We start from the raw sequence: 15,674 nt of genomic DNA, 5'->3' as shown, positions 1-15,674 counted from the left end.
TCTCTGTCCATTCCCATTCGATTCAAAACTTCAACATTGTGATTCGGCCAGGGTGCAGTTAACTAAATATAGCACTCCAATATGAAAAGATTTCTCACCTCTGGGTTACACTGAAATAAAGAATAATCGTCTTTTATTAAGATAGTGTACGGTATACTATTGATTGTGCGTATCTTTGCAATTAAAATCTTTACATAGTTTCTTATAATTAATTAGGATTATCTATTATGGTAATAGATTGATAAAGATGATGATTTTATATAAATAAGAAATGGTTAGGTAGTGAAAAACAAAAATAGTTTGCATTGCAAACAGAACAGAATATACACCAGTAATTTACTAAATCACATTTTTATATATATATATTATATAAATATTTACTTGGCGTGTATAAATATAATAATTATTTGATTTTGATAGATATATTGAAACTTGTTTAAATTTTCAAGGAATAAAAACATTCAGACACTCATAACTCAAAAACGAAATCGACTATTTCAATATCCTGTGTATATTTATAATATTATATTAGATACTGGATAGTGAAGCATTTGTTTTATTATCAGAAATTTAAATCGTTCGTAGTTTATTGGATACATTGTTAGTATTCGACTTCGAAATTGTTAACCGCGAATTTAAAGTGAGATATTTTTTTATAGATTTAACATGCTGAAAGTTGTCATACTCCTCGTGCTGGCTGTTGCTTTTGCATCAGCGGGTACAATCAGCAGGTCGACGAGTGAGATCCAAGAATATGAAGATTTCCTCAAGAAAACAGTGCACGGACGACCAGAAGGTAAGCACATAATAATTAATTATGTTTTTTTTAAATCTTATTTTTTTAAATATACATACAGCATACAGCTCAATATCATTATTTCATTCACTTTAATAGAGCGGATAATATAGTATATCATTAATTTCCCATTATTTTAACTTTATTTCAATAATATTATGTATATTATACCATATTTTTTTTATTATTCGTGGTAACTGAAATGTTAAACATAGCATAGAAAACACCACAAATTTAATAGACCTATTAGAAAAATCGGGTCAAGGACGATTTGGCGCTGGGATAACTAGGCGCTATGCAATCGAATGAAATTCGATAATAAATAGACGTTCGTGAATTATATGTACTTAAAAATATATATTATTTAATACATGGTGACAATTTAAATATACATACTTAAAGAATGATTTAATTGTGTATATGTTTAAATTTCAACGAGAAGGGAGTTCTTTTATTTTTATATAAAGCGTCAGGCATAATAATTCTGAATCCGCAATAAAAAACATTATGTTAAGAGCAAAATGAATTAAGACTTCCAAGTAGTAGATAGAAACTTATTAAACGTCCTCGTCTACTTTCTGTATCAAATCGTATCGAACGTCTATTTATTTCATTCGACAGCGCGTCGCCCACTTGTCCCGGCGTCCAGTTGTCCCAGTGTAAATAATCTTAAAATATTTTTTTAACTTAGATTCGATTTGGGGCGTTTATCAACATAATACAAAGGCCCCTTTATTCGAATACAAAGGCCTCCTATATTATAGCGAGCGCGACACCGGTGTTCCGTCTGAAACGAGCCTTAGAATGTACGTTTTATTATACACTGGTACGCCTCTTGTCCTTAATACCTCGCATAAAATTAGATCAAACGATATTCACTTATATTAATATATCTATAGATGACCTAATATTAGTATCATGTAAGTAACTTTTTACAAATTGTGCAGGAAGCTAAGCTGCTGTTGATAGTTCACACGTCATGTTGTAACTACATAGCATGCCATTGCTCGAAATAGAAAATTTTACGAACCCGAACGCTCAATATTTTTTCAAAAAATATGTGCAATATTCGATATAATAGCTGTAGTACAAAAAATATCTCAGTTTTACATAATGTACTTTATAAAATATTTTCATTACCATATTCGCCAGAATCAGTTGTTTGTGACATCAAAATATATAATAATATAAGTTTACGAAATTTACCAACTCAACATTCACAAAATTTATTTATTTATTATTATATAATTTTACTCATAAATAATACTAACATAAATATAGCCTCAAATCTTGATACACAATCTTTACAATGAAAAATAAATATACACTCCAATATAAATAAAGTTTTATGAATAACGTTAGGAAAGTTAACAGAAACAAATTTGAATCCGCCTAACACAACGATAAATATTTCAAAGTATTAAGCAACCCGAATGCAATATAAATTATAAAATATATGTGTTACATCGCAGCCGGTCACATGCAAAAAATACACTCTGATCTATTTTCCTAAACGCGCCAATAGAAGTATGTCAAGTACCGAATCATAAGTACCGTTAAAAAAATCGGTTAGGTACATGTTAAAACACGCGCGTTAACATCATTTTACTCCCTATTTCAATTATAATTTGTCAATTTATGACTACGGCCGTATGTTGTAGCTTAACCACTGGGGAATGCCAAAAGAAATGGCGTATTTAAAAAAAAACACTACCTTATTCTTAGGTCAATAATTATTATAAAGCAATCATTATTCGTAAGATGTTTATCACACTTGAATGATCAAAAACATAGACGCTTATAATTAGTATCTTTAGAATTATCTTCAAATGTGTTAATCTTGCCCATTTTTTGAATAATAAAATGCCCAATTCTTGTCAAATTTGGGATCACAGAGATTATCAATATATTTTTTTATCGTAAATATTTCACTATAATAATGTCGATATAAATTATACTGATGGTTTTATAAATGCGTTTAAAAATTAATAAATGTAAAAAATCTTAACACCACTGCACATTTTTGTACTAAAATATGACTATATTCTAAAACATTAGAGCGAGAGGTTTAAAAGAATACTATTTGATGTGATAAAAATACTTACTATTTTATGTAATATTAATATAAACGATAATAAGGCTTCAAAATTATATACATAGATTATCTATAACGTTTAAAGTATGTCCAGGATCATGCTTTGAAAATAAAACAAAAGCTCCATTTTAACCTACGCTGAGCATGTCCCCCCTTAAAAGGCATTGCCACTACCATGATAATTTAAAAAACTATTTTCATTAATAATTGATTATAATATAATATACCTACACCTACCTGCAATCGTTTTATGAGTGCCTAATACATTTTCCATTCTACCTATATAATAATAATTATTATAAGAATGACATGAATATTCAAAAAATGGATTGATTGCATCATGATACTTTTGTATTTCACAAACCATCTACCTTACGTCCTTCTATAATCTATTCCCATAATACCAGGTACCTTAAACAAATGATGTATTTTGTGATTTTGTCTGCACGCAAAAAAACATTGTTATAATAATATACTATTATCTCATATTGTCTTATTAAGAAAACGGAAGAGAGCAATAAATCTAAAGGTGCTTTCTTTAATAAAAACTTTTATTTTTTATTACTAGACACATGGTTTGTATAGAAATGCATTATTGGGAAAAAATATTCCTAACTCGATGCATTTCTAAGAACAAAATTTTAACTTGGCTAATTGTGGCACCCATTTGTATCGACATATTATGTAGGAACAAAAATCAGGGATTTTCAACCAGTAAAATCATTGTTTAATAGAAAGATAATTATTTTATTATCTTTTAAAAATATTTTGAACCGGAACGCCATATGAAATATTCTGATGAGGCTCGAGAATTTTACAAGAGATATCATGCTATCTTTTAGGATTCCACGAAAAGGAACAGTATATTCAAGGATTCCACGAGATGGAACGGTATTCTCAAGGGATTCACGAACCGGAACGATGCTCCAAGGCGTTCTGCTCCATTCCGAGCGCTGTAGCATGCAAATAACCTGTAACGTAAAAAGTGGTAAAGCAATGCACATAATGCCTAATATAATGATACCATCCAATAAAATGTGATATATATATATATATAAAGATAAACATCCAAATTTGTTATATTACTTACCGTTTTAGCTTTTAAATAATTCTACAGTGACATTTTGAAACTGAATTCAACACACGTCATGCAACACGCTTGACAGCTTAACGGGCTATTACAGGTTTATTCCTGCAATGTTCAGATACGGAAAATTACAAAATGGTATAAATATGTTAAAATAACTACAAATACACGAATTTCGCAGTCGATTGGTAGTATTTTTATTGTTTTTAATACTTACATCAAAAAGTTATTTTCGTCATATAGGTCAGATACGGGGTATTGTATTACAGATAAATAAATTTATAATATATGTAAGTAATAACAATATTTTTAGAATATTACATTATTTTCTTCCTAGAGCCGGAGTGCAAAGTTATAAAGTCGCAACTCTACCTAGTAGGTACCGAGCAATCGTTTTATAAACTCTGTTATAGATGATGATACCTTCTCCCTCATTAATTAGATTATCCAGTATTAGGAAGTTATAATAATATAAGGAAACCATAACCGACTTAGATCCCTTATATGTTTGTGAGACTTTTCAACGAAAAATGATACGTATTTGATGTGTGAATATGTTATTCAGTAATGAAAAAAAATAATTGCTTAATTTTTATGAAACTTCTCACATGTTGTGCTATTCTGATTGCGTTTATTTTAGATCCTGTAACTCCTGAATTGGAACATTTACAGAATTCATGGGAGAGGAGTGGAAAGTTTGAGGGTGACATGATCCTCACGGATGAGCAGATCAAGGAGTTGGTTGGGGAATATTCCGGAGTCAAGAATGCCATTTTAGACGCTAAGAAGTTGTGGACCAACAAAACTCTCTACTATAAGATAACCACGGATGATTATGGTATGACAAATTAAAATAAACATGTATTTATATATTTAGAACAGGACTTGAACCCATAAACATCGCTATCCGGGTATTGTGGTTTATCATTTAGATACCGACGTACTCGCTAAACATGACTAAAAGTTCTAACAATTTGTAACTAATGTGTTATTTAAAATTTCGTTAATATTGATGAACATCTTTTGTAATTTTGAACCAATGTATTAAAAGTAGGTACCCAATATATGAGTAGGGATTGCAATACCGGTATTTCAAAACCGGTATTCAATTATTAATTGATACCGAAATACCGGTTTCAAAATTTAAAAAACCGGTATTTTCGGTATTAAGAAAGCATACACGTATATGTTTTTCGTTACTTATACTATATTGTACCTATATTAAATTTTGTGTATAATTTGTATGCTGCCAAAACGCAAATATATTGACTGAAATCGACAAAGTTTAAATAATATTAAAACAAAATCCCACAAATATACTTATAGAATTCTTGTGAATTAACATATTTCGAAAAAGAAAACATTCGTGGCAAATATTTCCAATTATTGTATTACCTATTATATTATTCTATCCAACGTTGAATTTCAGAGAGATTTTTCTGTACCCGAACTAACTGTAAAAATTAGCAGTTTTTAAATATCATAATCTATACATATTTACAATGTTCAACATAATAAATGTAGGTGTGATTTAGGTTGCTATACAATAGTGTTTTAATAGTTATGTTAGTTGATAGGTATTTTTTTCTATAATATGTTTTAACGAATCCCGGTATTCAATAAGAAATACCGGTATTGATATATCCATTCGGTATTGCAATCCCTATATATGAGTGCTAACATTGATTCCAACACGGTGCCAGTAACTTTCAAAATATTAGTTTTTACGTGTCTTAAGGGGGGACATGCTCGTCGAAGGTCAAAATTGAGTTTTTATTGTATATTCAAACCATGATCCTGGACACTCCTTAAACGTTGTAGATGATCTATTTATATACTTTTGAAGCCTTATTATCCTTTATAGTTATTTTAAACATTTGATGACTGCATGAAGTATTTTTGTTACATAAAATAGTATTCTTTTAAACCTCTCGCTCTAATGTTTTAGAATATAGTCATATTTCGGTACATAACTGTGCAGTGGTGTTAAGATTTTTTACATTTATTAATTTTTAAACGCATTTATAAAACCATTAGCATAATTTATTACGAGATAATTTTTGTAAAATATTCACGATAAAAAATTATATTGATAATCTCTGTGATCCCAAATTTGTCAAGAATTAGGCATTTTATTATTCAAAAAATCGGCAAGATTAACACATTTCAAGATGATTCTAAAGATATTTATTATAAGCTATGTCTTTGACCATTCAAGTGTGATAAACATATTATGAATAATGATTGCTTTATAATAATTATTGACCTAAGAATAAGGTAGTGTTTTTTTGAAATACGCCATTTCTTTTGTCATTCCCTAGTGGTTAAGCTACAACATACGGCCGTAGCCATAAATTTACAAACTATAATTGAAGTAAAGAGTAAAATGATATTGACGCGCGTGTTTGAACATGTACCGTTTAAAAAAAAATAAAAAAAAATTCGGTTAGGTACATGTTCAAACACGCGCGTTAACATAATTTTACTCCCTACTTTAATTATAGTTTGTCATTTTATGGCTACGGCCGTATGTTGTAGCTTAACCACTAGGGAATGACAAAAGAAATGGCGTATTTCAAAAAAACACTACCTTATTCTTAGGTCAATAATTATTATAAAGCAATCATTATTCATAAGATTTTTATCACACTTGAATGGTCAAAGACATAGCTTATAATAAATATCTTTAAAATCATCTTCAAATGTGTTAATCTTGCCGATTTTTTGAATAATAAAATGCCTAATTCTTGTCAAATTTGGGATCACAGAGATTATCAAAATAATTTTTTATCGTGAATATTTTACAAAAATTATCTCGTAATAAATTATACTAATGGTTTTATAAATGCGTTTAAAAATTAATAAATGTAAAAAATCTTAACACCACTGCACAGTTCTGTACCGAAATATGACTATATTCTAAAACATTAGAGCGAGAGGTTTAAAAGAATACTATTTTATGTAACAAAAATACTTCATGCAGTCATCAAATGTTTAAAATAACTATAAAGGATAATAAGGATTCAAAATTATATAAATAGATTATCTACAACGTTTAAGGAGTGTCCAGGATCATGGTTTGAAAATACAATAAAAACTCAATTTTGACCTTCGACGAGCATGTCCCCCCTTAATAAAATACGTACTTGTTCTGTGTGTGGATATAAATATTTAATAAATAATGTTACATTCCTAAATCTTGTATGTGTAAGTACTATAGAAGTGAAATTTAATGTTCCCTAAAATTGTTACACTCGCCGTAGGAACCGTGGCGCAATGGGTAACGCGTTCGGCTTAAGTTCTATAATATAACATATTTTTGCTAATCTGAGCCTGGGGATAAATCTCAAATGTAGAGCATTTGACTGAAGATCGAACGATTGGTGGTTCGAGTCCACCTACGATTGGACATTCTGTCCGGAGTTTTAAATGCTAATGGGTTTAATGAGAATTATGAATCCAGCAAAGTCATGCGGTTGGATGTTGCATGTGTATTACAATGACATCGATCTTTATGGTGGAACATACGAACAAGCCAAGCGGTTTGTGCGTTAGTATTTTAACATAATATATTATGGTGACTGACAAAATGCATTTTTTTCAAATTTAGATGACGCTCACATAGCAGCCATTAAATCCGCATTGAAATATATTGTAAAGGTTTCTTGCGTTAAGATCTTGGAAGCATCCGCAACCACTGTCAACTACGTCAACGTTCTGGTAAATATGTGTTATTGTGTTTAAATTTTCTTCATCTCCTATAGTCTATAGTAGATAATTGCGAATTTTGTTCGTTCTGGTAGTTATTGCTTATGGACTACGATAAACTTTTTGCTGTAGGTACTTGATAATTTTAGATCGACTAGTTTGTTATTATTAGTTAGAGCAGTGATCGCCAAACAGTCACCGTACCGGTAGCTCGTGACGGCATTTTCGGTAGCTCGCGTTGGATATTTTATCATATTTATAAATTTGCCTATTAAGTTTTATTATTGGACTCCGAAATGAAATATTTCTTGAACTAATTAGTTTCAATGAAATGTTTAACAAATTGCCGTTGTAATATGCATTTATTAACATAACGATTTGTGCGTACAGACGAAGTAAAATAGATAAGCAGTCAGGGATGTATTATGATGGGAATGCTCAAAATGAAGGCATAGTTTTGTTCTACCTTCTAAACTTATGTGAATCAATGTTTTCCACTATGAAGGTGGTAAAAGTAAATATCGAAACATACTCACTGATGTACATCTTGATAATTGCATTCAGATGGGAGTAACAAAAGCGTCAATTACATTGAGCTTTTTTACGAGCTGATTATTGGCAAATTTATAATCTGCCTGTAAATTCGCCCAGTGTAATCATCGAATAAGCTAATAAGCAGGTTGTAAACACTCCACCAAGAAAAGTTGAAAGCCGGTCAACTTTTCACACTACACGCCGGCGTATGGGCTTACTGCGTCTGCGCAGTAGAGCGATGGTGGTGGAAAAACGAACTACTCATTTTGAAATTTACATTTTTGACGTTTAATGGAAACATTGTTATGGAGCGTAGCGACCTCCCGGTAAAAAAACGAACTACGTTCCGTCAAAATCGCTCGCTGGCTTGTGGCTTATCAGCGAATGGAAATTTTTGTGTGTAATCATGAAGTCGCAGTAGCTGAACCGCCCGCTTTTAAATTCGTCAATAAGCAGCTCGTAAAAAAGCTCAATGTAATTGACGCTTTTTACCGAGAATTGAAAAAAATGTGAAGGAAAGTAAAAACAATAATTATTATTGTTTTCACTTTTACTAATATAGAGATAAGGAATCCTTAACCATAGACTACTTTTGTTCTGAACTTGCCCCCTTCTGTATTACCATTTACCACTGACAGCTGCTGTCAAAATAAATTTACGTGTCTATAATACAGTCCATACACTGAAATTCATATAACAATTGATCTCAATATGGATATTGCCTAATAGAATGTAGAATTCGTGCAAAATGCCGATAATGGACAATCTCGAAAATAGAGAATCGAGATCTTTTGTTATCGATTGAAACACAATACTTACGATAATAATTATATTGTGAATAATTGTCAACAATCCTTAACTCATTCATTACTCATTATTAGGTAGGTAGTATATATTAATATTATAATGTTATGAGTAGGTAGGTAAAATTTCATAACATCATGTCGACAAAAAAGCCATTGAAAAAGATTAGGTGCCTAGGTACCTACGATGGTAGATATACCTACGATATTTTAATTACCTATTGCAAATTAAAACTGTTGAACAACTATTAAATATGCGTGACATTTAATACGACATATTTTTCTTTACTTTCGTTGATTCTGTTCATGTCTTAATTTAGTAAAACCAATTATCGAATTGAAATGTCAGTGTCAATGAATTATGAATTAACTTTTCTTATTCGGATTTAGATATTTATGTAATATTAAACCAATAGAAAGGTAGTTGAAATATATAAGTACTTAGTTACCTACACACCAACATGGTAATATTAGTTTTAATCACTATATATAATTATTCACATCATGGCATATTTGTAATAATTGTAAATGACACCATATCTGACATATCAACGGCAAGTGTTACCGTATCGGGAAAAACATAGATCAAAAAATAACTTATATTAATTCACTAATTGCGGAGACATTTTAATCATTTTAATTAAATATTAATTGTGTATTTATAGTTATTGAATATATTTGTAATAATTGTAAATGACACCATATCTGACATATCAACGGCAAGTGTTACCGTATCGGGAAAAACATAGATCAAAAAATAACTTATATTAATTCACTAATTGCGGAGACATTTTAATCATTTTAATTAAATATTAATTGTGTATTTATAGTTATTGAATTTATTTTGTATATTTTTCATATTTTTGTCATCGTTTAACAATTAAAAAATAATTTACCTAAATTATGAAAAAGAGAATTTTTATATAATATGGTATTATTTTCAATAGAACAGAACGAAGATATTGCAGATCTGGTGGACCATAGACAACTCGATCATAACTATGAAAGGCTTTCTGGATAGTGTTTTGTTGTAAAAAAAATTTAGTTATGACAGACGATTGTGCATAGGGCTCTGTTCAAGATATTTTTCAATTATTAATTTGTTTATAATAATTAAAGTACGCATTTTATGTTTTATTGGAAGTCCGATGTCCTAATTTATTTTAAGTAATATAATATTATGTATGGTACGATAAAGGACGATGATAAAAATTATAAAGAAGGAATATGTATAAGTAGCTCACCAGAAAATTTCAATTACGGAAAGTAGCTCACATTCTTATTGAGTTTGGAGACCACTGAATTAATATAACATAAAAATCATTTATGCGATTATATTTTTCAGGATGACGACAGCGGTTGCTCATCTCACGTTGGTATGTCTGGGGGTTCGCAAAACCTTCATTTGTCATCTGGTGGCTGCTTCAGGAATGGCACAATCATGCACGAGTTCCTCCATGCACTGGGCTTCCACCATATGCACAGCACTAATACTAGGGATGACTTTGTTAAAGTAATCTGGGAAAAGATCAAAGTAGGTTAGTAACACAAAAAATTGTTTATGAATTTGAGGATTTCAAATATAAATATTTGTAAAACCGAAAGAAAGTATTTAACTTTCCATTTTAGTATAAATATGTAATGTAATACAAATGTAATTAAACCATTAGTTTTATTCGGTTGGTAGGTAGGTTTGTTACATTTTGTAACCAAGGAAGTGGAAGAGGTAGTTTTGAGAAAAATACGTTTAAACATTTTGATGGTGCTTCCAAGGCTTTCCCTATTGACCACTTGTGGGGCATATTGTTTTGGTCGTCAAGTCAGAATAAAAATGTTATTTGGTGAAATGGTAAAGGAGAAATCGAAAAATGGCGAATTTTTATGACGCAGAGGACTCAATCGATTAGTCAGAATTTCACAAGGGGCTCTCGAAATAGTTCAAACTCAAACCATTCATGAAATTAATAAATTATACAAAAATCTTAAAAGAATGAGTATCTCTAACATAAAACATTACCCGAAGCATAACAAAATCCCCGCAAATAACATTAAGGGGGCCCGCCCGTTAGGTTAGATAACCAATCAAACAGATACGAAAAAACTCTAGGTACTTATATTATTACATGTCACTGTTATCCTCAATAATAATTATTATTTTTAGTTGACGATGTGATATATATTTTTTGTTATCGTTGGGATGAGGTCAAAATCAGTCGATGCATCGAACCCGCCACTGAAATCGATAATTTTTCTAAAAACATTATCACAGCAGAACACCTCGAATATTTTTGGGTTTCTCTTCTATGCCTTATTTTTTTCGTACTCACCAATAATTATAAAATAATTGGATATGTTAATTTTATTATGTTAAAAATAAGTAAGCTCTCTGTGAGTATTTTTTACAACGTTTTTATTGGCTCGTATTCTTATTTGCCCGATGGTTGTTTATCCAGTATTAATCTTGCAATCGATTTTTAACTAACTTCCGTACTAGCTATTTGAAACTTTTAGAATATATCAGAACACGATGCCAATGCATTATTTTAATACTTTTAGCCATCTTAAAGTAGAATTGAATTAATTTTCAGTTAATTCTGTTTAGTATGAAAAGTTATTTCGGAAGAAATCCGTAATCCATTCCACTATTATTTGTTGCTAAGTGGGTGGTCCTAGCAACTAAATTATTAATTTATACGTGCGTTACTATGGAAATCAAAATGACATTTTAGTATTCTATATTTTTGTTTGTCTGTTTTTTATTTACTTCATATCAAGTACAAGTTTATTGAGCATAATAATTCAACAGAAAATTTAAAAACGTTATATATAAAAAATTCTTTTTAACTTGTAAGTTTTTACTTGTACCTATATTATTTTTCATATATTGTTTGTAAATTGAAATGATATTATGTAATGTATGGAAACAAACCACAGCAACATTCGAGTTATTGATTGCTATTGGCAGCTTTTTGTTGTTAGATCGTTATGAAGATGGGTTTACAGCCTAACAACGTCAATAACTAAAAAAATGTAAAAATGAACTTTATTTCCGTTGATAACGCATTGAATTTTTGTCCTCGCAGGTCATGAGAAAAACTTTGTTAAGTATGACGGAACAAAGGTTACGAACTTTGGTCAGAAGTATGACTACGGAAGCGTCATGCATTATTCGGAGTATGGAAACAAAACTCTTGTCCCAATACAGGTATTTTTTTATTATTATTATTTATTTAGGTCAACCCAATCACAGAAAATATATATTATCATAATGTAGGATAAAATATTATGTGATGGTCCCCACAAAAGGCATAATAAACCAAATTAAATTATATCAAATATTAGGTACAGCTGTAAAGAATATATTGGAGAGTTATTAAAAATGGCTAAAAAAGAAAAACATGGAACGTCGTTCCGGCACCCTTTTTCACGGTATATTTTTACATTTCAAAAGCAATTAGATGAAACATTGTTCGCACTTAGATAGCCATCCATATTTAGATAATTCGTCAAAATGATAAAATATGGCATTGTTATTATCGTATTGTTAAGAATTGATGTCCGACGCTCTCAAAGAATTATTGTCAGAACTAAGTTTGGGCCTATAAGATTTCACTGTAAACCTTTACATTGCAAATTGAAAAATAAATGAGCTAGTTTTTGAAGAAAGAAAACAGAATTTTGTAATAATAATAATGTTCAAAAAATGATCCTTCTATTGACAAGAAACGATTGTAGGTTCACGTTAGACCACCTTTGATACTTTTTGATTCTTCTAAATACGTTGATTGATGGTTACTCAGAGGATGGCATTCAGCCATAGACACCGACACTAATAAAAGGAATTGAGACGATATGCCAGACGAAAATTGGTTTAAACTTTGGAAATCACAATAAATTTTTATTCAAATATATGTTTTTACAATCCTATTTTACAACGTTTTTCTTAGTTCGTATTCTTATTTGTCTGGTGGTTCTTTGTCCAGTACAAATCTTGCAATCCATTTTTAACTAACTTTCCGACTAGCTAGACATTTGAAACTTTTAGAATATATCAGAACACGATACCAATGCATTTTTTAAATACTTTTAGCCTTCTTCAAGCAGAATTGAATTCATGTTCAGTTAATTCTGTTTTGTATGAAAAGTTATTTCGACACCATTATTGGTTGTTAGGGGTCTGGGGTCCTAGCAATTAAATTACTAATATATACGTGCGTTACTATGGAAATCAATATGACATGTCAAGCACAAATTTGTTTGATCGTTTAAGCTAGTCAAGTCAAGTTTAGTCAAGACATATTTAAAAAAAGTGTATATTTTTATGCCTTTCATGACATAGGAAAACTGCTTTAAATTTCATTTAAGTAAATGATATTTCAATATAATTTTCTAAAATGCTTGACAAGAAGTGAGTTCCATCACGTATTTTTTTTTTCAAAAAAAAGCCCTGAGTAGTAATCATAAGAAAAGTAGAAGTATAATAGAGAAAAATATAAAAAAACGTATATGAGTATGTACAGAGGAGACAGGCAATATAATAAAATAAAAATACAATAAAAAAGGAGTCATCCGGATAAAATTGGTCGTAGATTTTGGAGCAAATTAATTTAAAAAAGTAAAAATAAAACAAATCCACTTGATCACTGTGAAGATTCAAGATTCTAGTAATAATAACTGTAGGGAATCTGAATGCTTATTAATTAATGTGAAGATAATCAATCATGAATCAAAAGTATCACCGTGTCTTCCAGGTCCACTCAGAGTCTTGACTCATGTGGTTATATTATGTAAATTGTAAAAACTAAATTTAACGGTATCATACTACATACACCGTGAGTTATCTCTCCAGAAAAAATAGCCATACCTATAGCATTGAGATTAAAAAATCCGCAATATTCGAGTTACAATAAGAACACTTATTTGCCATTGATTGGTATCAAATATCTGAAAATAACGCAGTGATTATTAACAAATATTTAATAAACACGTTTTGATACTTATGAGCATCTAACAGAATTTTATATAAATATATAATATTATAATATGATTGAATTTCTAATTTACTTAGGTACCTACATATTTTCTTCTGTCTTACCTTTGTATTCTGATGGGTTTTAGTACGTATTGTATTTAGATATAAATTTGATCTAAATTTTTATATTGTATTTATTTTTATTTTGTTTTTCAGGCGACTAATGATACAATCGGTCAGAGTCTTTCCATGAGTCCAATTGACATCATCAAGTTGAACAAACTCTACTCCTGCCCTGGATTTTAAAATATTATGTAGATTAAGTAAAATATGATTTCTTGTATTTATTTAAGATGCATAGTAGTAACATGCATAGTAACTTCCTGTGTTTTTTTTGAACTGAACTATGTAAATTGTACTATTTGAAACTGTTTTTTAAAAAATCATAATAAAAAAATGAAAACAAAAAAATAATTTATTTATTTAAATGACATTCAAATCAATGTCAAATAAAACGTCAATGAAGTAACTTTGAATTATGATTAGTTCCTTTAATACTAAAAATCTTATACACGTATCGGAAATCTTTCATCTGATACGACAAGGGAACACAAAATTAATGGAAACTGGCTTACCCTACCGAGAGTGTTAGCAGTTTTAAGCAGGGTTCACTTTATCACTTTGGACCAGAAAATCGAGAGACACAAAGTGCTTCGATTGTCCTCAAATATAAATGTGTGTTATCTTTAAGTGACAAACTTTAATGCGTATAATGAGACAGACGTAACTATTTAAACAGCATAATAATTACTACTTACTACTAATTAATACACACATATAGTTACATCCCATATTTTTCCACACTTGAGATCAGTGCCCTGTTATACCACACCCGATAGGGTAAGCCAGTTCCCATAACTTTGTGTCTGGTTAATGAATATGATACTCGCCATACGATAGCCATTTGCAGGTTCAACAGTTCATGTTCAAAGATTTTCTGCCAATCACAATCGTTTGGCTGAGTAACCCCAGTATTAGGGTCAGCCCTGGACTGAGGTAGTTGGAATGCAGCAAATTATATTTGTAAACGTAAACATCGGGTTAACCCAATGTTTACGGGCAGCACAAAAATGTGTTTTTGCTAATTGCTTTTCAAATGCAAGTTAACACGTTAATTACAAAATTAATTAAAATGGCCCGTAAACATTGTGTTAAAAGATGCTCTCATAAAACAAATTATGGAAGCGACAACGCTCTATTGTGTGTAGGGATTGCAATACTTATCGGCATTCTGAAGAACGTGATCACGCTATTCATCGATACTGAAATACCGGTTTTAAAAATTAAAGAAATCGTTTTTTCGGTATTTAGAAAGCAGAGATAATACACAGGTGCATCAAACAACTGAATTACCCGATAAAAGTGAAATAATACAAAAATATCCACCACATTTATTTTGGTCGAAAAAACTTTCGACGTTGGTCTTCGACGGAATTTGGGAAGAGATAAAAAATCCTGTCGATTTCTGGATAGAAAGAAGCAAATATTGTGTGACTCATAAATTTGGAAAGGTTTCTGACCACTGCTTTTAACGATTGGAATATTTGGAAAGTCAACAATTACGTTATATTAAATTATTAGATTCCACTTAGGTTCAGTTAATCCGTAATTGAATACAC

The 15,674-nt window shown here is 30.2% G+C and overlaps 1 protein-coding gene across 1 annotated transcript; it reads left to right on the top strand.

Annotated features, from left to right (window-relative positions):
• The first annotated feature begins 666 nt into the window (after positions 1-666).
• Positions 667-14,301, top strand: LOC147071703 (zinc metalloproteinase nas-4-like). The gene is made up of 6 exons (XM_085946379.1): positions 667-796; positions 4,619-4,816; positions 7,589-7,698; positions 10,369-10,561; positions 12,107-12,228; positions 14,212-14,301. The coding sequence occupies exons 1-6, from the start codon at positions 667-669 to the stop codon at positions 14,299-14,301; spliced, it is 843 nt and encodes a 280-aa protein (XP_085802505.1).
• Positions 14,302-15,674: the final 1,373 nt, after the last annotated feature.

This window comes from Rhyacophila brunnea, unplaced genomic scaffold, assembly GCF_057557595.1.
Source record: "Rhyacophila brunnea isolate RB1 unplaced genomic scaffold, BYU_Rbru_1.0 scaffold_2, whole genome shotgun sequence".
Taxonomy (NCBI): Eukaryota; Metazoa; Arthropoda; class Insecta; order Trichoptera; family Rhyacophilidae; genus Rhyacophila; species Rhyacophila brunnea.
Note: the sequence above shows the minus strand (reverse complement) of the source record. Positions and strands in the feature narration are given on the sequence as shown.

Bases quoted from the DNA above. Each gene is read 5' to 3' on its own strand.
- LOC147071703 (XM_085946379.1), top strand. From the start codon at position 667: ATGCTGAAAGTTGTCATACTCCTCGTGCTGGCTGTTGCTTTTGCATCA. The intron at 7,699-10,368 runs GTAAATATGTGT...TATATTTTTCAG, and splicing joins TCAACTACGTCAACGTTCTG to GATGACGACAGCGGTTGCTC. The intron at 12,229-14,211 runs GTATTTTTTTAT...TTTGTTTTTCAG, and splicing joins AAACTCTTGTCCCAATACAG to GCGACTAATGATACAATCGG.